The 24,435-nt window shown below is 37.9% G+C and overlaps 2 protein-coding genes across 6 annotated transcripts in view; one reads left to right on the plus strand and one right to left on the minus strand.

The window, feature by feature from the left end:
* Positions 1 to 24,435, plus strand: part of LOC119232357 (olfactory receptor 1P1-like) — a 251,030-nt gene that overhangs the window by 6,571 nt on the left and 220,024 nt on the right. For all 5 annotated transcript variants that reach the window (XR_008549515.1, XR_005122053.2, XR_008549514.1 and 2 more), the window contains exons 4-5: positions 20,394 to 20,458; positions 21,425 to 21,588. The gene's annotated coding sequence lies outside the window, so the exon portion shown is untranslated. The remainder of the gene's footprint in view (positions 1 to 20,393; positions 20,459 to 21,424; positions 21,589 to 24,435) is intronic.
* On the minus strand, positions 8,717 to 9,688 carry LOC119232461 (olfactory receptor 1D2-like). The gene is given in 1 exon segment (XM_037494467.1): positions 8,717 to 9,688. A coding segment is annotated over 1 exon segment (963 nt). The 5' UTR covers positions 9,680 to 9,688.

Genomic DNA, 24,435 nt, shown 5'->3' on the forward strand with positions numbered 1-24,435 from the left:
CTAGCTGCATGACATGCAATCTCCCTGAGCTTCCTCATCTCATTCAGAAGACTTTCTTGGAAGTTTGAGAATCATATCCAGTAGGGCCTGTCTTAGCACTTTGAAAAACTATAGAATGCTGAAAGGTTGGACGGGTTTTATATAATATTTAAATGTTTAGGAATTAGATTTTAGGAATATTTTCAAAGTCTGTCAGTATTTTTGTGAGATAGAATAAATGGAGAAGAAAGAAGTAAAGAGAGGGGGGAAAAAAGAGGGTGAACCAGAAATGTCCAGACCTTACCCACTTCTCTGTGCTGGTGTTCCCTGATTCTGCTGCCTCTACTCCCATCATAGAGGATGATAATTCAGTCAGGATATTAAGCACCTCAAGACATTTCTTCTGAATAGGACTCATTGATTTTTCCTTTGCTAAAGTAGGAAGCACAGTAATTAGTGCTTGGACAATCGGTCCCTGCCAAAGAAGAGACAAATGGAAGACTGTTTATGCCCTGATGAAGATGGGGGAATCTGAGAACTGATGGCTGGTCCCAAACTCATAAAGGAAGGAGCTGAACTGAGAGCACAAAAGGCATATTTATCAGTTTCTGATAGGCCTTGGGAGGTAATCCCAAGACAGTTTGTGCAATGAACCTGGATAATTGCTCCAATACTAATATATAAGCAAGGGCCTTGGGAAATGAGTCTTGTTTACAAGGAGTAAACCAAATCCATATGCGGAGAAGCGATCCTAAAAGATGCCCTAGGAGTTATAGAAAGCCAGAAATAAGGAAGACTTCACACACAGTGTGACGACTGGCTCTGAGTCATCAAAGGACTGGAAAATCTCAGCAATTAACTTGAATTAGCAGAGCCCAGATAGTTAGTGACTCTTATCACCAAGTAATAGAAATTTTAAAAAAATCATAGTTGGACAAAAATAACATCAATTTAGACTTAAAATTATTTCTCTTAATCATTGTCAAGCAAAACATCCCAACACAAACTCAAAGGTCAACAGACACACAAGGAACTAGGATTTCAAAAGCAAGTACCAACAGGTAAAAGGTATAGAGGGACTCTAAATAATATACTACACAGACACAGAATGAAAGAGGGATATTTATGATGTTTTAGGATATAGAACCAGGCTTGAAAATTTGGGTGGGACTCTTTACTGAACAAACATCAGTAACCAGCCTGCAGGTAAATAATGTATCATTAGCTCTGCAGAAATCCCCTGTTCCTACAAGTATAACCACTGCCTTGACTTGTAATAACAACAATTCATATTACCCACTTGTATACTTTATTAGAGTAGAAGTATACCTGTGGTACTCTTTGTCTGCTTCTTTCACTCAACATTATACATTTGATGTTCATCCACATTGGACATGTGGATGTACTGGTTCACTTTCATCGCTGTATGGAGTTCTTTTGTGTGAATATTCCATTAAATATTCCATTCTATTGCTGACGGTCATTTTTAGTTTCCAGTTTGAGGCTGTTATGAGTAGTTCAGTTATGCATTCCTCTTGGGCATCGCAGGTATTTAGTGCCAAATAATTTCCCGTAGTATTTTTTTTTTTTTTTAAGATTTATTTATTTATTTATACAAGCACTGGGTACAGTCAGAAGCGCGGGAGGGTGAGAGAATTCACCAGAGCCAGAGCAGGGAGCAGATCAGGCAGAAGGACCGAAGTACATTGTTGAGGGGAGCAGCGGGAGGCAGGAGAGATCTGCGCGCCATGTGGGACCCTCCTCTGGTGGCCGGGGAGCAGCTGGGGATCGAACCGGCACTGCAGAGGCTGCGGGCAGCTTCGCAACCCAGTGCTCAACCGCTGCACCACCATGGGAGGCCCTCCCGTAGTAGTATTTGTAACAGTTACCCTCTACCAGCTAATGAGAATTCCAGTTGTTCCACATCCTTTGGTTTGGTATTTTTTCAGTCCTTTTTATTTGTTCTTTTGTTGAGTGTGTGGTGGTATCCATTTTGGTTTTAATTTGCATTTCCCTGCTGACTTAGGAAGTTTAAGCACCTTTTCACATGGTTATTATCCAAAGGTATATCCTCTATGGACATTATCTATATAAGTTTTGTGGTGCCATTTTTCTGTTGAGTTATGTTGATTTGTAGGAATTCTTTATGTATTCTGTTTAAGAGTCCTTTGTCAGATATATGTGGTAATACCTTCAACTTTGTGGTTTCCTTGATTTAATTAATGGTGAATATCGAGAAATAGAAGAATTTAACTTTAAAATAGTCCCATTTATAATTTTTGGTTTTCTATTTGGTGTTTTTTGGTATCTTATTTAAGAATCATTGCTAATTTTTTTTTGCCAGTGCTCATATTTTCCTTTAAAGAACATATTGTTTTACCTTTCATATTTAGATTTGCTATTAACTAGAGTTGATTTTTGCATAAGGTGAGGGAGAGATCAGTATGTATTTTTCTTCCACAAGTGTGGATGTCCTACTGGTCCCATTTATTGATGGGACACACACTTATTAAAAATTGCACCCTTCCCTACTGCATTGTGGTGTAAATCTTTAATATCAGTCCGGTGACTATATTTACATAAATCTGTTTCTGAACTCTTTCCTTTATTCTACTTGTCAGATTGTCTATCCTTGCATCAATATTTCTCTCCTTATTGACTATATCTTATAATAGGACTGATATATGGTTTAAATCCTTTGCTCCTTTCTGCAGTATTTCTTTGGATTTTCTGGGTTTGAATTTCTATACACACTTTGGAGAAGTCAAGGTTTTCAAGCAGACCTGCTGGAGTTTTAATTTGCATTGTATAAAGCTAGATTAATTTGGGGAAGAATGGGCATCTTTGTCATGAGAATGGACATCTTTGTCATAGTGCATCTTCTAAATCATGAATGTGGTTTATTTCCCCATCTTTGAGTTTTCTTTAGTTTATCTGAATGAAATTGCATAGTTTTCAGTAGAGTTCTTCCCCTTGTTTTGCTAGATGTATTCTTATGTATTTGATGCTTTTAAAATGCTATGGCAAATGGTAACACCTTGAAGGTTTTGTTTTCTATTTGCTTGCTGCCCAAATGAAAAAAATACAAATGATTTTTGCATATTGATCTTGTAATCTTGCTGGAGACACCTACTAATTCCATTGCTTTGTCTGTAGATTCTTTTGCAGTTTTTATGTTTTCCCTCATGTTTGTGAATATTGACATGTTTTCTTCCTTTTCACCCCAACCCCTGCATTCTTCCTTCCCAACCAAAAAATGTGGTACTGCCACACTGAACTTCTCTTAGTTTCTTGATATACCATCCTATATTTTAACTCTTAAGTCTTTGCTATGTTGTTTACTTTGTTCAGAAAAACATTTTCTTTCTCTTTATCCTTTCATTTGGTTATCTCACAGATATCCAAGACACAATTATCTAATCTGGCTGGGAGGGATTAGGAAAATCATTCTAAAGATGGGAACAATTGTGCTGTCCTTGAAGACTAGGATTAGATCCACAATAAGTGATGAGGGATGTGTGGAAATAACTCAGTTACATTTCCTAACTGTAGCAAGCATAAACAATGGGACTACCTGATTAAATAAGTTGGCCAATAAAGACCGTTTCTTTCCCTGTTATCAGGATATTTCTGATGAAATAACTGGACTACAAAGAACTATAGGATAGCACTATTATGCATTTTAGAAGGCAAATAGTTCAGAGTAAAAATAATGAAGAGTCAGAGAAGGGAGAGGTCTGGGCTGTGGGAGCAAAGGTAGCATTCCTGGTGGGACTAGGATGTGAATTGGCTTCTCTATTCCCTCTTCCTCTACCCAAAGGATGGCTAGTAATTAAGAAGAAGTCTCTACCCTATACCTCCTGTGGAATTTGTCCCAGGGAAGCCTTGGAATTTACTTTCTTATTAAAGAGTTTTTTCTAAGATCTAGATTCCATTGGGACCTTATGTCCCTCAGGCCCAAGAAGGTAGAATGAGAGCTATGAGAAGGCATAGTGTAGTTTCAGGTGATAAGTACAAAGGTATTTCAGCATGCTTATAATAAATAAATGGGTACAAATTCCTGAGCCAATGCCCAGAGTCATCTTAAGGCATACTCCGTAAGTTATAGTGGAGATATATGCTAGACTACTGAGGTTCTATGATGTTTTTCTGTGGGATTGTTCTCCAAGCAGTCTAAAGTTAAAAAATAAACTACTCAACACTCTAGAAATATCTTGATTGGTGTCTACCATATTTAATCTCTGTATAAAAGTAATGTTCACAAGTATTTAATAGGAGGGTCATCTATTGTGCAAGGAATTCTCAAAAGAGATTTCAAGTTTAGAGTAGCTTAGAGAGGCAGAGCACATACTTATTTTATTTTTTAAAAATTGAGCTAATTTTGGTTTATAACACTGTATGTGATTTAGAGGCATAGTATCATACCTCCTCAGATGCATGACTCCACACTAACACCTTCCACCATGGCACCTACAGTCTCATACCATAGTCCATTGCACACCCTTCTAACATTGTTTTCTCTCCTCCTCTCCTTATAGTGTTAATTCCGCAGTCAGATTACTGTGGTTTGATAGTGGTTTGGTTTTGTCTGACCCTCTATTTTGTTTCTCTATATACCACATATTAGTGAAGCCACTCAGTATTTGTCTTTCTCCTTCTCACTCATTTTGCTTAGCACAATCCCCTGCAATTCCATCCATGTTGTTGCAAATGACAAGAGTTCACTTTTTTTGTAATAGCTGAGCAGGATTCCATTGTATTTATAGACCATATTTTTCCTAATCCACTTGTCTTTTTTTTTTTTTTTTTTTTGTATACTTAGGTTGTTTCCATAACTTGGCTACTGTAAATGGTGCTGTAATGAATACAGGAGAGCATATATCCCTTCAAATTAGTGTTTTTGTATTCTTCAGGTAGATACTCAGGAGTGAAGTTGCTGGGTTATATAGTAGATTCATTTTTAATATTTTGAGAAACCTCCACATTGTACCATGGGGTCTGTACCAGTCTACTTTCCCACCAACAGTGTAAGAGGGTTCCTTTTTCCCCCACATCATCTCTAGCACTTGCTTTTTGATCTTTTTGATGGGGCCAATTGCATAGGTGTGAGGTCTTATCTCATTGTGCTTTTGATTTCCATTTCCCTGACAATAAGTAATGGTGAACATTTTTTCATGCACCTGTTGGCACATCTGTACTTCTTTGGATAAGTGCCTATTTAACCTTTCTGTCCATATTTTGATTGAGTTATTTGTTTTCTTTTTGTTGAGTTCTATGAATTTGTTGTAGATATTGGATATTCACCCCATTGTCAGATGTTTGCTGTGCAAGTATTTCCACCCATTCTATAGGATGTCTTTTTGCTTTAGTGATGGTCTCTTTCACTGTGCAGAAGCTTTTTAGTTTGATGTAATCCCAGATGTTTCTATTCTCTTGTTTTCCTTACTGCTCAAGATAAAGCCACAAAGAATTTCTGAAGCCAATGTCATGGAGCATTTCTCCTTCATTTTCTATGTGTTTTATGATTTCAGGACATGTATTCAATTCTTTTATCCATTTTGAGTTGGTTTATGTACATGTTATGAGATAGTGGTGTACTTTCATTCTTTTGCATGTGACTGTCCAGTTTTTCCAATTATTAAATTATTACCAATTATTGAAGAGGCTTTCCTTACTCATTTTTTAAACCCACCTCGTATTTTGATGCTCTTTGCTTCCTATGCACGTGTTGCCTTATTTGCTCTTTTGCGGTTGGGGGACTGCAGGATTAGTTTTGTTTGTTTCTCAGTTTATTTTGGTGTGAGAAGGGGACAGGAGGATATTCTGGGACTTAAATACCTCCACCTCCTGTCCTCTTACTTCGCAGCAAGCTCTGTTTGGTGCTTCAGTTGCCTTAATTCCCACCCTGCCTCCATGATACTCCTTTCTGCCATGGTCTTTATTTATGAAGCTTTAGGCTCCTGGTGAGGGAGGCTAGCTTTAGTCATAAGGCTCAAGCTCTAAGACTCAGTTGCACCTGACAAGCAGTGTGTATGCCTGATTGCCCAGCTATGGCCATAGGCAATGTTCACCACAGCAGCTTCCAAGAGACCTGAAAATTCTACATTACCACTTGATAATTTCCAAGGAAGTGTTGCCTGAGATTGAAGCTCAGCTTAACTCTGTCTGGTGACTTTTGACCTCTGACTTCTGGGAAAGAGCTGGGGAGATTTTTCCTGGGCCTTACTGGTTGCAGAGTCCCCAGTATCCTAGGTTGGATCCACATTTGTGTATGTGACTTGTAGTGGAAGCAAGGCATGGGTTGGGCCCTGGGGCCGGGGATGGGGGTTGGCAAGAGGCTAATAGGCCTTCCCAGCCCACTGCAGGATCTGTAAGCTTTCTCTTTGGGCTCTTTCTGGCATTGTCTTGTCATCTTTTTCTCTTGCAGTCATCGCTTATCTTCTCGTAGCTGTTCTCCACTGTCTTTATAGCTTCAGCCTCCAGGCTCAGGTGTGCCCACTTACTCATGCCCAGGGTATCCACGATTGGGCATGCATGCCCAAAGCCCATGCTCCTAAGCGCCTCTTGCATTAGCACAATCAAGGCTGCAGTGATAGCTACAGTGGTCAAAGGTGTAAAAGCCTGGCCAATCTTCATTTACCTTACATGACTGTTCTCCCTTTCTGAAAAATACCTACAGGGAAATTCACTGTGCCTGGTAGCACCCCACAGGGCCAAGGATGGCTGACCCCTAGCCCATTTTACTGGATAGGGGTACCTACTTTCCTGGCCACACTCCCCTTTGCCTCTTCTCTCTTCTTCCCTGTAGCAAAGCACCAAACTTTCCTTGATGGGAAAGTCTAGGACTCTGTGAGGGAACTTCCAAATGTTCCTTTGAGCAAATATTAATTTTTTATAGTTGTTTTGGGGGGAAGATAAATCTGGTCTATCAATTCTGCCATGATGTGGGTGGGGTCTATATTTTGTATTTTTCCAATCGGCCTGCTAACATTTGCCTTTTAACTGATGACTTATGTACTTTTACAGTTGATATTTGAATAATATGGGTTTGAGCTGAATGGGTTCACTTATCTGTAGATCTTTTTAAAACAAATATTTTGGAAATATTTTTTGAAATTTGTGACAAAAAACCTCAAATCACATAGCCTAGAAATATTGAAAAAATAAGAAAAAGTTAGGTATTCATGAATGCTTTATAGATATATACACACATATATGCAATAGTCTATGTTATCACTTACAACCATAAAATATACACAAAAATTTTATACAAAGTTAAATTTTACCCAAATAAGCAGACTATACATGGTGCCATTTGTAGTTGAGAGAATTGAAAACAAATGTAAAGGTGCAGTATTAATTCATAATTGCATAAAATTTCTGCAGTGCAAACTATACTATTGTAGTAATTTCATAGTCTACTTTGTTGCCATGTGGTGATCTCAAGTGATGTGAGTAGCCACTTAAAATACCACCTGATTCTAGTCATCTGTGGTGAGTGGTTAAGCTCTCCAGTAAATTGCTTATTGTAATAGAAAGTGATCTCACAGTTATTGCATAATTTTCATCTTGTTTGGTACAATACTGACAGCATTGAATAACACCCTGGGACTCATATACAATACCACTCATTATTCTGGAAGGACCCCCAAGAAGCAGAGAAAAGTCATGACATTATATAAAGAAGTTAAGTTGCTTGATTATATATTCCATTTTGACAATATTGATGTAGGTAATGACAGACAGAGGATTCATCTCTATACAGTTGATGTAAACTTATGGTAATGATAAATACAGTGTAGTGCTATAAATGTATTTTTACGTTCTGATGATTTTCTTTGCAATTTCTTTCTTGTATCGTACTTTATTATAAGAATACAGCATATGATACATGTGACATACAAAATGTGTGTCAATTGAGTATTTATGTTATTGGTAAGACTTCTAGTCAACAGCAGGCTATTAGTAGTTACGTTTTGGGGGAGTCAAAAGTTTTACATAGATTTTTGATGGCATGGAGGTTTTGATACCCCTAACTTCTACATTGTTCAAGGGTCATTCATTCAGCATGAATTGAATGATTTTTTGAATGTCCGTGAACATCAAATCAATTCATATCTATTTGTCAAGGTCTAGGGCTAGGGCTGATTCTGCTGATTCATCTGGAAAGATTCCTTCCCTTTTAAACCACAATAACCTTTCTCATTAGTGCCTATTCACTTTGTATCCACTATATTTTTATAAGGCAGTTTGAACTTGTAATATTGTGACTTATAATAAATATATATTTAGCCTGTATCCCTTTTTATGGCAGAGCCTTAAGACCTTTGGAATTTTCTAAATGGTAAGAGTGATAAAGATGTCTTAATATTTATAAAAATCCTTTTCAATCACAGCTGAGTTTATGTTAATGAGATGACATCTGGAAAGCACCTAAGGTTGAGACTGTTTGCTAGGGGAACCAACCAAGTGATTAAGGCATTGGAACTTTCAGTCTCCTCCTTGCCAGCCACTACAAAACTCCAGTGTTGTGTTAGCATGACCTTATTTATTACCAAGGTTGGTGAGGGCTGGGTGACACTGGATTACACATAGATGTCTTTTCTTATAAGAGGTATATGAGCTCATTCTGAAGTGGAACTGTCCTAATGACTTGTGTATTCCTCAGAGGACAGAGCTTTGCAATGCAGTGAAGGAAATTTTCAGTCTCCACTTTAATGCCCTTTCCAAAATACCCTCATGTCAACTTCTGGAAGACTTTCCCTAGGAGAAGTCTTCCCAGGGCCCCATGCATGTCCTTGTTCCTCAGTCTGTAGATGAAAGGGTTCATCATGGGGGTCACCACAGCATACATCACAATGGCCACTGAGTCCTTCATGGAGTAAGTTTTGAGGGGCTGCAGATAGACCATGCAAAGTGTCTCGTAGAAGAGGGCGACCACAGCCAAATGGGAGGCACGGGTGGAGAAGGCTTTGTACTTTCCACTGGCTGAGGGTATTCGGAGAATGGCTCTTACAATCCAGAGATAGGACATGATCATGAACCCTAAGGGGGTGAGGAAGACACAGGATCCCATAGCCATTGGCGCTATATGATTCACTTCAGTATTGGAACATGCCAGCCTCAGGAGAGCATACATCTCACAGAAGATGTAGCGTATCTTTCGGGATCCACAGAAGTTCACTGTGGTCATAAGGAGTATGTGGATGAGGTCATATGTGATAGAGAACACCCAACACAGGATAAGGAACAAAATACATAATCCAGGGCTCATGACTATGGTGTAGTGGAGGGGACGGCAGATGGCCATGTAGCGGTCATATGCCATCGTAGCCAAGATGAAGTTGTCCAGGGCCACCAAGGAGACCAGGAAGTAGAGCTGTGTCAGACACCCTGCATAGGAGATTGCTTTGTTCTCAGACTGAATGTTCACCAGTATCTTGGGAATTGTTTTGGTGACAAAGCAGAGGTCAGTGAAGGAGAGGTTGGCCCGGAAGAAGTACATGGGAGTGTGTAGGCAGGGGTCAGAGCTGATTGCCAGGATGATGAGCACATTTCCCACCACCGTGACCAGGTACATGACCAGGAATATCCAAAACTGGATGCACTATTGCTCAAGATTGTCTGTGATCCCCAGGAGCAGGAACTCAGAAACATCACTCTGATTGCCTCTATCCATTTTCCTGACTTTCTGCAACATCAACACCAACAAATGCTAAGTGTGCTCAGTTGAATAAGGACATTCAAATAAGTGAAACCAACAGTTTTTTAGCTTTAAAAATATCATAGGTTAAGACACTAAGCCAATCCAGGAAAATGTTATGCAACATAGTCGTTCCTGCTACATATATCAGCATACTCAATATTATAGAAATAATATTTATCTTACTTTAATCATATCATCTTACAAGTCTCTTAAAGTGCTTAAAGATTAGTATGGGATGGTATATTATGAGATTGTGTATATTTAAACAATATTTAAAATAGGTATTTGTAGTATAATAAATTTATGTTACACAATGAACAAAAGGAATATAAAAAATACTGGACAGAAAATTGAAAAATTACTATCACTCGCTGATATGATCATCTCTTTGGGAAACCTGAGATAATTAACTGAAATGCCATTACAAATTAAAAGCTATTTCAAAACAATTGAAATCAAGTTTGTGCTCTGACACTTGCTGGCTGTGAAATAATAGGCATTTTAAGACTGAGCATTTTAAGACTCCACTTCTTCATGTGAAAAATGGGTCAGAGTGAAAATAAGATGAAAGAAATGAAAACAATAATGAGATATCTCATATCTGTGAGAATGGCTATGATAAAAAAAGAAACAAGTGTTTTGGGGGATGTGGAGAAAAGGGTACCCTCTTGTACACTGTTGAGAATGTAAATTGGTGTAGCCATTATAGAAAACAGAATGGAGAATCATCAAAAAACAAACACTAGAAATACCACCTGATCCAGTTATCCTACCTTTGGGTATCTGTCTGAAGAATACAAAAACACTAATTTGAAGAGATGTATGCACCCCGATGTTCACTGCAGCATTATTCACAATAGCCAAAAGTTGGAAACATGGGCCTCTCTGGTGGCGCAGTGGGTAAGTCTCAGGGCATCAAGCTATTGCCAGCCATTTCGACCTGAGTGGATCCCCTGATGGGGAGCTAACCTACATGGCATGGCAGGCCTCTCCTGTCTTGCCACTGCCTCCTTCAGCAGTGTATTTCAGTAGATCCGTCTGTTCTGCTCCCTACTGTCTCTGGTGAATACTCTCATCCACAGCACCCCTCTCTGAGACCCCAGTTCTTGTATGCATAAATAAATGAAAAATACACCTTAAAAAAAAAGAGTTGGAAACAATTTAAATACCTCTTCACCCATGAGAGGATAAAGAAAAGTGTTATATAGAGTGATGGCTTAGTACTCAACTATAAAAAAGATTAAATTCTGCTGTTTTCAGCAAAATGGATCAAGTTAGGTGAATAAAGTAAGAGGAGATAACACTCACATGTGGAAAGTGTCAATACAAATAAAAAAATGAACTATTAGACTCTGAGAACAAACAGTGGTTAAATTTTCATTTAAACATTTTATAGGCTTCAGGAGTGCAAACTTATAAATTAACACCTAGATATACTACATTATATTCACCATCAAAATATAGTTTCCATGCATCACCATACAATTGCCCTATTTACTCACCCTTTCCCCCTTTGTTTAAATTTTGCAATGTCTAAATATTACCTTGATAATAAAATATATCTGATGACAGGAAACAGGTACAACTTTCTAGAGATAAGTGGCATTTCATGAATTACATTTTTGAGAAGGTTGTCTCTTTAAGCAATTCCAGTTTTAGAGATGTCTTAAAATGTCAGATCAAATGTAGACACATATGTGTGTTTATCAGATCTTGTTAGAAATAGCAAAAAGATAAAAGGAAACAGTACAGATTAAAATATAATTGTTTGGATAATTAGTCAAAGTGCCATGGAATTGTGGAGCTTGTTCTACTAATTTAGTCTGGAACTTAATAAATTTAGGTAGCAACACAAACAAATGTAGTTGTGAAAGTGTGAGTAACTTTAGGAGACTAAGTAATTTGGAGCTCCAGATTGGAGGTCGGCAGGACATAGAGGCCCATCATTTAGCAAATGAGTGAATTCAGTGTTTTAATAAACCAAGTTCAAATCCCAGCTTTTAGTGTCAATGGTATAGTGGATGGAGATTTTGAGTCCAAGGCTAGGTCAAAACCCCACTGTAACACACACAACTTTTTGAACAAACTAATACCATTTACTGAGTTTAGCCGGTGTGTTAGGAAAAAAATATACATATGTTTGCATTATCCCATTTTTAGGATAAATATCCCAGATAGTGCTTTAGGAATAATATGATTCTCTTTCCCATTTTTTAGATGAGGAGACTGAGGTTTAGAATGTTAATGCATTTACTAGATTCCCTCAATCAGTAACTGATAGAGTTGGGATTTGACCCCCATTTTGTGTCCCTGAAATCTATGCCACACTATGTAGCTACACTGCTACACATTAAACGAGAGTAGTAACGACAGTCTCATTGTCTTTGGTTTAGAGAAGCGTGGATGTGTAGCACTTCTCCAACCTTAAAGTCCTGTGTAAATTGGAGGTGCTGTAACGGGGATTCAAGGAGAGTCCTATTCTATACTATTTAGCTTTCTGTCCTCCACCTCCAGTGTGATCTGAAACACTGCTCTGAGATAAAAGAGTGATCAGGGGTCCCTGTCTTGCCTTCATTCTGGCCTAGCTGTGCTTCTCACGGGCAGTGAACACCCTCAACCCACCCACATCTCCAAGGATGTGGAGGTGGAGACTCATTTGTGGCAGGTACTTGGCACTCTCTACATAGAGGGGAGAAGGTTAATGAAGATATCATTATGGCCTTCACATTAAAGGGATGTGGACTGGCAGGTCAAAAACAAAAAAATGAAGCAGAGCAGAAAGACAAGCCAGTTTATCTTTCATAAAATTTAAGTAGTGTGCCAATGTACTTAAAGGAGGGACTAAGGAGAGAGGGCTGAGAAGGTATTCTGCCAGGCTGTACCATAAAGAGGGCTGAGTGTAGATTCAGAGTCCAATCAAGCATTCAGCTGAGGTATGTATGTTGGTTAATCTATATTTAAACATAAAGATTATAGAATAATCTTGCCATTTGAGTGCAAATAGAGTAATCCTTTGGATAGTCTCTGGAGACATCTTATATGTACAGCTTTCCACATCTGTTATTTGTTACTCATAATAGTTTCACTGTGGTTGTACATCACGAAAGAGGTCATCTATTTCTCATCTACTTAAAGGAGGCTTTGAGTTGGAGAGATTGCTTGCCTCTTAGAAAACCAGAGTTTCAATGGGAAGGGGAAACAGATGGGCTCATCCCAGAGACTCCCAAATTGCAGGACCCCCAAATTGACTTGAGAATGTAAAAGAGCACATGTGACTCCCTGTTGCATCCCCACCCCTGAGCATACCTGGCCACCACCTCTGTTTCTGCCATGGAGACAGAAAACTTCCACTTCCTTAGACCATTTCAGAAACTACATGTTTTCCACAGCCTGATGCCCAGAATTCAGAGTCCTCCCTGGGACTCCTGACAGAAAGGAGGGAAGGCGACAGGCACCAGGGCTGGGAAAAGTCAGAGGACATCCGTAAAAACCGACATTTACTTTCTAACCCTTGAGGAAGGTGCCTGCACCTTAGTGTGTGTTAGGATCACCTGTGATTCTGTAAAAATAAAAACCCAATTATCTGGATCTGTTACTTGAAATATTGATCCTGTTCTGAGAAACAAGTCATTTTCACAAGCACCTGGTGATTTCTGTTGTTCATGCTGGGAAACACTGCTCTGGTCTTGTAAGAACCAGTGGTTCTCACACTTGAGTGGTTGGAAGACCTTAGAGACACAAACCCCTTGGCCATGTGGCCAAGTGGCAGGGGAGATACTATGGGGCAGATGGAAAAGAGTGCCAGATGCAGCATGGGAAAAGGGGCCATTTGTGGCTCCTGTGTTGCATGACTCTGAGGAAGGCCCACAACCTCTCTGAGCCTCCATCTCTCACCCAGGAAGCCTTTCTTGAAGCTTTGAGAATCATATGTAATAGGATGTGTGACGGCACTTTGAAAATAGTTGAGTGGCTTAAGGAGAGTGGAGTGATTGTTGTCGTACCTTTAAATGATAGAGAATTAGATTACATAAACACTTTTTCAGAGTTACTATAAATATGTTTGTGTGATCGAGAAAATGTAAAAGAGAGACATAAGGGAGAAAAAAGAGGAGGCTGAGTCTTCCACGCCCTGACCTTACCCACTGGTCTGTGCTGGTCTCAGCATTTCTTGATTCTTCTGCTTCAATTTCTTCCTGTATAGGATGAAAATTCAACCTAAGAATTGATTTCTGAATAGAACTTTGACTTGTCCTTTTGACTCAAGGTGTGAAAGAGGGTGATGCCTGGATCTTCAGTAACTAGACAAAAGGAGACCACATAGAAGCTCTGGGAACCCTACTGGTACTTGGATTCCAGTGTCATGAAGAAAGGGGATGTACTGAGAGCATGTCAGGCCTATTTGTCAGTTTTGGAGAGCCCTTGGGGAAGTAATCCCATGGCAGCTTATTGAGATGAACATAGATAATTGCTCCAGTGTTAATATCTAAAAGCAAGGGTCTTGGGAAATGAGTCTTGTTTACAAAGAATAAACTATCTACATATTGGGCAGTATTCCTAAAAGATTTCATAGGAGTAAGAGCAAATCATAATCAAAAGCTTCACACACACATGCTCCTACCAACTTTGAGTCATAAAAGAATTGGAAAATCTCACTCACTATGTTTGGATTAGCATAATCGCAGCTTGCTAGTGATTCCAAATACTAAGTGAAAGCAATTTAAAAAGTCATATTTAAAGGAAAATAATGTCACCCTGATCTTCAAATTTTTCTGTTTTATAATTTTTCCAAACACAACATTGCATACAAACCCAAAAAGAGGCAAACAAAACAACCAACACATGAGAGGTATACAGGAACTGTAGCTAATATGATAATCAAACAGAGAAGCAATGGTATTTATGAGAGAAAACCGAGCCTGAAATTTTTGGCTGGAGTTTTCACAAACTGAACAAATAAAAAATATAAAAAATATTTTTATATCTCTCATAAAAAATATATCATCATCACTACAGGTGTCTCCTAGTGTTTTCTTATAGTTACTATTCCTGCAAGAGTAATCACTCCAACAACATCCCTTAGTTTTACCCATTCTTGTACTTTCAATGAGTTTTAGAGATGTTTTTTCCATTTGTATTTACAGTGCCATTGTAATTTTTTCCTTTATTTTATTTTATATATTTTTTACATCATTTTTGCACAATGTATGCATTTTCATCTTGGTTATAGTCCCCATACAATTCCCCCCCCCCCTTGTTTTGATCCTAATCCCTTCTTTCCCTTTCTCCGCCCCCACCAGTTGTGTGTCTCTGGTTTATTGTTGCAACTTGTTGATTTTGATTTTTACTTTATTATAACTAGTCCTTTTCCTGGTCCCTTATTTTTGATAGTGATTTCATTGAAATTATTGAAGGCTTTGAATAGTGTGGACATTTTTTTTTTTTTTTTGTGGGACCCTCGCCTGTGGCTGGGGAACGAACTGGTGCTGCAGAGGCTGTGGGCAGCCTCGCAGCCCAGCACTCAACCGCTGCGCCACCAGGGGAGGCCCGACATTTTAATATTTAATATTAAATCTTCCAATTCATGAACATAGGCTATTTTTACATTAATTTGCAGTTTCTTCAATTAAAATAGACTTTCATTGAACTCACATTGGTTTATAGCATTACATATATTTCAGATGTATAGCATTATATCTCAGTATCTGTATACATATTTTTATAATCACCTCCAGTCTAGTTTACATTTGCCATTATACAAGTAATCATTTTTACTCAGTTTACCCATCCCTCACCCCATTCCCCTCTGATAATTACTGATTTCTCTTATCTAAGAGATTGTTTTGTTGTTTGTCTTTACTTGTTCAAACTCTAAAAATATTTTATTGAAGTATTATTGGGTTAAAACATTAGAATTTAGATGTACAAAATTTTATTTTCACATATGTATATCTATATTATGATCAGCACCCACTTGTTGATCCCTTTTACCCAATTTACCCACCCCCCCTTACTCATCTGGCAACCCCCATATTGTCCCTATAATCTGAGAGTTTTGGTTTGTGTGTTCATTTCTTTTGTTACTTTATCTTCATATATGAGTGAAATTGTACAGTATTTTCCTTTTTCCATCAGATTTTGTTTTTGTTGAGGTAACGTTGGTTTACAACACTATATAATTGAGAAATCTAGCTCACACCTTCAGAAGCATATCACCACACCTCACACCCTACCAAGGAACCTGTGTCCTCCACCATAGTCCATTAGACAGCCTCCACATTCTACTCTCTACTATCACCATCATCCTCTGGTATATCCTCAATTCTGCAGACTTTTAGGGTTTGTATTGGTTTAGTTCTGACACTTTGCTTTGCTTCTCTATTTTTTACATATGAATAAAGCCATCTGGTACATGTCTTTCTTCTTCTGAATTATTTTACTTAGCATTAGCATCACTTCTAGTTACATTCATGTTGTCACAAAAGGTAGAAGTTCATATTATTAAATAACTGAATAGTGTTCTATTGTGTACATATACCACATCTTCCTAATCTACTCATCTGTCCTTGGGTACTTAGGTTGTTCTATAAATTGGCTATTGTAAATAGTAAATAGTAATGTGATGAACACAGTACGTATTTCCCTTTGAATTAGGGTTTTGCACTTTTTTGAGAGATACCTGGTAGTTGAATTGTTGAATTGTGTGGTAAATCTATTTTTAATATTTTGCAAAACCTTTATGGTGTTTTCTATAAGGACTGGACCAGAATACATTCTCACCAAATTCATACAAGGGTTCCTTTTTCTCCACTTTCTCACTGGCACTTGTTTCTGGTCCTTTTGATATGGAATAGTCTTCAAGGTATGAGATGGTATCTTGTGGTTTTAGTGTGTGTTTCCCTGGTAATAAGTGATGATGAGCATTTTTTTCATGTACCTGTGTCTTCTTTAGAGAAGTGTCTTTTTAGCTCTTCTGCCCATTTGGCAACTGGGTTATTTGTTTTCTTTTTTTTTTTGTGAATTCTATGAGTTATTTGTAGATCTTGTATATTAGCCCCTTGTGAGATGTATGATGCGCAAATATTTTCTTCCATTATATAGTATGTACTTTTGTTTTAATAATAGTTTCTTTTGCTGAGCAGAAGCTTTTTAGTTTGATGTAGTCCCATTTGTTTATATTCTCATTTCTTTTGTCATTGGAGATGAAGCCACAAAGTCATCACTGAAGCCAGTGTTGTTGAGTTGTTTTGCCTGTGTTTTCTTCTATTCATTTTATGGTTTCAGGTCTTATATACATGTCTAATCCATTTTGAGTTAATTTTTTGTATATTTTGTGAGGTAGTGTTCTCGTTTTATTCTTTTGTGTGTGCTGTCCGGTTTTCCCAACATCATTTGTTGTTGAAGAGGCCTTCCTTTTTCCAATGCTTATTCTTTGTACTTGTGTCATAGATTAACTGCACAGAAGTGTGGATTTATTTCTGAGCTCTCATTTCTATTCCTTTGATCTGTGTGTTGTGTCTATTTTTATTGCCTTACTGTTTTGATTACTATAACTCTATAGAATAGTTTGAATCAAGAGTGTAATACCCTTTCTTTTCTTTTTTTGGGGTCAAGATTGCTTTGGATATTCAGTGTCTTTTATGGTCTCATGTAAGTTTGGGTAATGTTTGTTCTTTTTCTTTGAAGAGTGCCATTGAAACTTTGATAGGGTTACTTTGAATCTGTATATTGTTTTGGGTAAATGGTCATTTTGACAATTAATTCTTCTGATCAATGAGCAGGGAATGTCTCTATTTTTCTGTGTCTTCTATTTCTTTTAACAAAGTCATTATGTCATTATGGTTGTCATGTCTAATCTTTTTATTATGTTGTTGAATTCAGTTTGCTAAGATATTGTTGGGGAGTTTTCATCAGTCTAACTCTAGAGCCAATGCTTCTCCACCACTTTGCTATACCATCTTTTGTCAGCAGATATTTTTGAAATTACTGTAAGTTAAATAGGGGAAGGTAAGTTGGCTAATAACAACTGACTTCACTGAAGAAGATTTTACATGTAGTAATCACAATTTATGTAACTGCAGTGTGCAATCAAATACCTAAAGGGATATAGACAAAATGAAAAGTAGTACCCAGTGGTAGTTTTTAAAATTTTCTCATACAATCTAGTTGGTTGTGGTATATCTTATTGTTTATATATTTGTCACAACTTTTACCAACTTAGCGTTCCAACAACTTTACCAACACAGCTTTTGGTAACTATCAACAATAGTGAATACATTATGAAAAATATTGACCTAGTTCCTCTTGGGAGGAATACTGAACAATGTGTGCTAAATGTGAATCATATAAGTTATGAACCTGAATGCTAGGACAAATAGTTTGATCATTATTTTTCAGGACCTGTAAAGCCACTGGAGATTTCTAATAGGTTGTGGACCTGGTGATATAACTCATATTCTATGAAGATTCATCTGATTGTGGTGTGCAGAATGGTTGGAATGGGGAAGTAGTGGGGACCAAAGAACATTTAGGAAGGACCTGAAATCATTCAGATAAAAGATTATGATGTGTACATAAAATCATTCCTCCTTGGCCTCTAACTTTACGATTGCAGCCCCACCATTTTAAGGCATTCTCCCAATGGTAACCATTGGGGTTGAAAATATGAAATTGTTTGGGGGAAAAGTTTCCCCAAAGATGAAAATGAAATTTTCATGTGAAATTTAAGATGTTTGGAGGAATAGATAGAGGTCTTGGATGACTGGTAAGATTTTACAGTAGATCTATCTAAAGATTCCACTCTATTCAACCCTTCCCAATGGCATTTTCTATTCTTTCATCATGGGGACTTCAGAGATACGGGGAATGCTGGTGTCAAAAACACTACTGGTAGGGTTTCAAGTCAACAAGATAACAGAAATGGTGGGGGAAAGTTACCTTCCTGGAGTTTATTCTTGGCCCCATATGATAGCACAAACAGACATGCCTTTTTTTGGCTGAGCTATCCCATGGTTGTTTAAAAAATACAGCAGTGTTGGGTCTCCCCTGGTGGCGCAGCCTCTGCAGCGCCGCCGGTTCCCATTCTGGCCGGCCAGTGAGGGTCCCACATGGCGAGTTAGACCTGTCTCGCCTGCTGCTCCCCTCAGCAGTGTGTTTTGTCAGTCTGCCTCTTGTGTTCCCCGCTCTGTCTCTGGTGAATCCTCTCACCCTCTCGCATCTCTTGCCTTTACCCTGGTTCTTGTATAAATAAATAAATAAATCTTAAAAAAAAATACAGCAGTGCTTCCTCACCATTTTCCATGGTTCCAGTTACGTGTGGTCAACTGTAGTATGAAAATATTTTATAGAACAAGACCATATTTGCATAATTTTAATGCAAATATTATAGTTGTTCTATTTTTTATTAGTAGTTGTTTTGTTAATCTCTTATTGTGCCGAATTTATAAGTTAAACTGTATCATCTGTATATATGTATAGATTTAAAAATACATAGTATATATAGAGTTTGGTACTATCTGCAATTTTAGGCATCCATTGGGGGATTTTGGAATATATCCTACATGAATAAGGGGGGACCACTATATCCAAGCACATGTTTCATTGTATTATAAATCTAGATGACTAATTTTAAACCATTATGATTCTAAGAACAATGAAAAAAGCAAATAATGTCTTAGTATTATTCATAAAATAGCTTTGACCTCACAGGACTTTGGAAAGGGTCTTGGGGACCCTGCTATAGAGCATGATTAATGGTTTATAGACCAAGCCCCAACACTGTGGTAGTCATGGATGATTTCCTGGAGAAGATTATGCCCAAAATTAATTATGGAGACAAATTACTTGGGTGAAGGTAGGATAGAGAAAAGAAAATGCTAAACAGTGTGTCTGGGGAGGAGGGGGCAGTCAAGATGAACAAAGAGCTAGGATCTGATCAGGAAACTGCAATCACTCAGTACAGCTGGAGCAGAAAGTACAGAATGTAACTCTGAAGGCCATTGAGGGGACCTTGATGGATTTTAAGTACAGAGACAGGATCAGATTTATATTTTGGAAAGGTTGCTCTTGATAAACTGAGGTATGTCTGTATGAATAAATGAATGAAGGAGGGAAGGAAGGACAGAGTGAAGGAAGGAAGGAGTGATAAACTGATGTATATTGTTGTAGACCCAAGTCAAGACTGCAGCTGTGGGGACACAGAAAAGGGAAAGTTTCAGAAATGATAAGGGTGGTGTACCCATGGAAATGTGGGACATATTGGATGGGAATGGGTGAACGAGAGCTGAAAGTCAAAGGTGAGGCTGAAAGGCCAGGTGTAATTTATCGGTTACTTTGGAAAACCACTATTTCTCCCCTGAATTTATATTTACTACTTAAACTTCTTAGAATTAGTATTTCAAGCACATAAAAATAGAGGGAAATATACAATAAAGGTCCCTTTTAACTTATATTTTATATTGCATATGTGACTTTGTTATACATGGTTTGTATTGTATAATTCATATATTGTAACTTTAGTGGTTACATATTTATTAAAACATGTATAGGAAGAGAAAAATAAAACTAGAACATCAAATCCATTATTGCATGGGTATCTTTGTTTAGCTGACTACAAAAATGTGAACTAATTTGAAGTACATCTAAAAATCCATCACACCTTCCAATTATCACTGACTCATGACCAAACTTGTTTTATCTGTATTTCCTACAGCATCTCACCCACCTATTCCTTTGGATAACTTTGAAGCAAACCCCAGATGTTATATTACTGCATTGGTAAATATTCCTCTGTGTGTCTGTAAAAGTAGACTTAAAAAACAAACAAACAAACAAACAGACCATTATCTTAACTAAAAAATTACATTCACTTGTTCATATAATCAAATATCCAGTTATGGTTCACATTTCCCATTTTCCTTACACACTTAAAAATTAATTGTTTGAATCATATATAAGAGTCACAAATTGTCTCTTGTTAAAGGAGGAGCTGGGAGTTGAACACAGCTTCTTGGTACAGAGTTACTTTTCTATCCTATTTGCAGGATTACAGAAACAAAACACCAGAATTGGAGGTAGATGCAGATATCACCTAGAGAGTGCTTCTTTAGCTGTAGTGGACACACAAATCACCTAGGGATTTTGTGGAAATGAACATTTTGAGTCAGTCGGGTCTGGGGTGGGGTCTGAGATTCGGCATTTACAACAGCCTCCTATGTGATGAGTTGCTGCTGGGTAATGAAGCCCACTTTAAATAACAGGGCTCTGGAATACTTTCCTGCCTGGAGAAGATACTCTTTTTTGACACCCCTGCCTGGTGAACATGTTGCTTTTACATTTATAATTAGAAACCTCTCTTCTTCCTTACATAGTGCCAAGGTCTATGCTATTTTAACTTCCACCAGTTGGTGACTTCCTGGATGAAAACCTCATAGTATAGTTTAATACCTTATGGATAACAAACAAATATTAGTTGAAGTGGAATTAGTTATAAACCTGACCTCTGAATCTACACGGGATAAATATAGTCCTGTTGATATTGGGCAGATTCTAAATATTAAAAAATCAGAAACATCAGATATTTCCATCATTGTTGCTTTTAAACAATAGCCATGGAAAGAGAAATGGATATGTATATCTCAAAGAGCCTGTTGCCCCTCCTGCCACCCATTTCTTACTCATTTATTGTATCTGTCCGAGCTGGTCACAAAGATCTGGCTCTGATGCCTCTGATTGCACCTGCAGATGATGAAAAATGAAGAGATAAAAGTTGATAAAGGATCCTAGAAGTCTTCCTTTCTATTCTGAGCTTGAGAGGCAGCCAACTGTAGTGGCTGAGAGTGGAGAGCTGAAGCAAGGCCATTGGTTTTGAACTACAGCATCGCCACTTACTGTGTGACCATGGGCAGGTAATTTAACTTCTCTGAAGTTCATCATGTATAAAATCGAGATAATGGAAATACCAAACTCATAAAGCTAGTATTTGTAAAATGCTAGGAACACAGTTCAGTGTTAAATATGTTTTTGTGTGGAAAAAGTTGACATCACTCTGGAATAGGAGCCTATTTTATAGCCCCTGGGATAGGGAAGACTGGGGCTTGAAGCAGCACGTGGAGATCTTTCCAGGCTTGCCGGGACCATTTATGTGTACAGCCCTACTGCTCCTCATTAATTCTAGACAATGAACAACTGTCCTCAGAGAACAACAGTTTCTCTATTTGTCAGAAATAGAGAGAGCATACTTTTAGAGAAAGAAGGCTTTCTCTGCTTTGATGTTTGTCTAAACCCATAGCCCAGCACCACATCATTAAAAAAAATTCCCAGACCCATTGGAAAACCAAATGCATGAATGGACTGTGACAGCTGAGATTTATGATACCGCCATATGCTGCTTGTGGTATTCCTGGACATTTCCTTCATATGCACTGAATAAATTTGGGCTGACTGATGGAAGATGGTGAAGATGGAAAAAGTAAAGCCTCATTTCTCTCTTCTCTTGTAACACTGGGTAACTTCTATATTAGCCCGTGTTTCCTTGTCTCTGCCCCATAGCTCATGCTGTATCGAGGTGGAGTGTACTAGCTTGCTGAAGTCCTAGCCATATCTCCTGCCAGTGCAATCTCCTGACCACTTGCTTTGGTATCCCTCAGTATTTTGTGTCTTTTCTGTGGGTCAGTTATGGAATCAGAGGGAGAGCATTAAGCATGAGGAAACTGGGCTCAAAATCTAGACCTGAGACATACTGCAGGGGAGGAGGAGGGAGAGGGGTGAGAGGGAGGGAGGGAGGAGCACAGGAGACTGTGGTGATGGTGCATGGGTGCCTTGGGGAAGGAGATTCTATGGGGACTCAATCTGAGAGGGTGGGGGGAAGCAAATATTGTCTAAAAAATGTAAAAAATGATAAATGTTAAAATAAACAAATGAAAAACCTAGACCTAGACCTAGACCCAAAAAACTTAGACCTATATCTTACTAATTGAAAAAGGCATTTCACCATTCAAAGATATGACTCTTGTCTGTAAAGGAGGGCTGTTTCCATTTATGCCACAGGGTTATTTTGAAAATTAAGGGGCAATATAAATGTAGATACCCACACACACATATGTATTTGACCTATCATGAAATGTCTACTTTCTTTAAACTTACATTGCATGTTTTGAATTTCCTTTACAGTACTTACCACTTTTTTCCTGGTGTTGACTATTGTTTGATTTTTTTCCAAAACAAGTAATGAATACCTGTTTAAAATTACTGTGGTAACACACTGACAATGCATTTTGCTATGTGCTTTGGTGCATACAAAAAGATGTGTAGTTTGACATCAGTTCTAGATTGTACAAATTTTCTACTTTCCCCACTAGAATCCTCATTCTACATCATGGTTCCCCTTCACAAAATTTAGTCATTCCACAAGAATCTCATATGCTTGGATAGTTTAATCTCTCTATTTTAATGACTTTACTTATCAGCTCCATCCTGATCCATGCTCTGTTAATTTTACTCTAAAGTTTCATATCTTCATCATACTATTTAATTAAATGCCTCCACGAGAATGTCCCATAGGAATTCTTGAAAAAATAGGACTAATTTTTATTACTCCTTTGCTTACTATTTTTATTCAAGACATACTTTTCTTTTTAGTGGCTCCCCACAAAACCCCAAGAACATCTAACTTAATAATTTTATCACATACTATTATTTCTATTTCCACATTCCCCTTTTTCTAGATCCTTTATATCTTCATGGCCTCTTCTTTAGATTGATCTTAGTTGTCTAATTGAACACCTGGCTTCACTATCCCTCCCTGCTCCTTTCTATTCAGTATTAATTCCTTAATTCAAGACAAGCTCCCATCATTACTTCATGCAAAGGATTTATTATCTGTCTGTCTGTTGGTCTATCTTTCATCATCATCTATCTAAATAATAATGTCAACACCCTTAGACTCACCATGGATGTTGAAAATGAAGACTTCAGCAATACTTGCATCTAACTACATAGTAACTCTAGTTGCATGCTCCTGACTTCCCTCTCATGACTATCCATCCTCTCATCCAGAACTCTATGCTCATTTTGTCTTGATTTTGTTTTTTAGTGCATTTTTATTGCAAATATATCTGTGCCCTGAAAGTTTACTTTTTGGTTGCTATAAATGATTATTATCTTATTATATAAGAATATCAATAAGAATATTTTGGTATTAACTTTTTTAAAAGATTTATTTATTTATGCATTCAAGAACTGGGGTACAGGCCAGAGATGTTGTGGGGAGGGTGAGAGGATTCACCAGAGACAGAGTAGGGAACAGAATAGGCAGGTTGACTGAAATACACTGCTGAGGAGAGAAGTGGGCAAGTCAGGAGAGATGTGCTGTGCCATCTGGGTAGCTCCCTGGCTGGGGATCGAACTCCCGCCGGAGTGGCTGTGGATAGTTTCATAGGTTGCATCTTAACCCCTTGCACTACCAGGAATGCCCAGTATTTACATTTTTAAAAATTACTATTATATTGCTAAAATTCAACTAAATTATAGCATGTCTCTTTGGGCCATTCAGGAAAGAAAAGCATTTCTCTACTGATTGTGGTGACACCCCATCACTAAAGACATTTTTGCTGCACAATGGTGGGCAAGAAACACCCTGTCTACAACTATGGTTTGTCTGGGGCATGTTTTGTATTTCCATGCCCAATAACAGGTTAATAGTGACTGAAAAAAAAAAAAAGAGGCGGTAGTACTGCAGACTTAGACCCCTTAGG

This window comes from Talpa occidentalis, unplaced genomic scaffold (genome assembly GCF_014898055.3).
Source record: "Talpa occidentalis isolate TD23 unplaced genomic scaffold, MPIMG_talOcc4v2.1 talOcc4.7, whole genome shotgun sequence".
Lineage (NCBI taxonomy): Eukaryota > Metazoa > Chordata > Mammalia > Eulipotyphla > Talpidae > Talpa > Talpa occidentalis.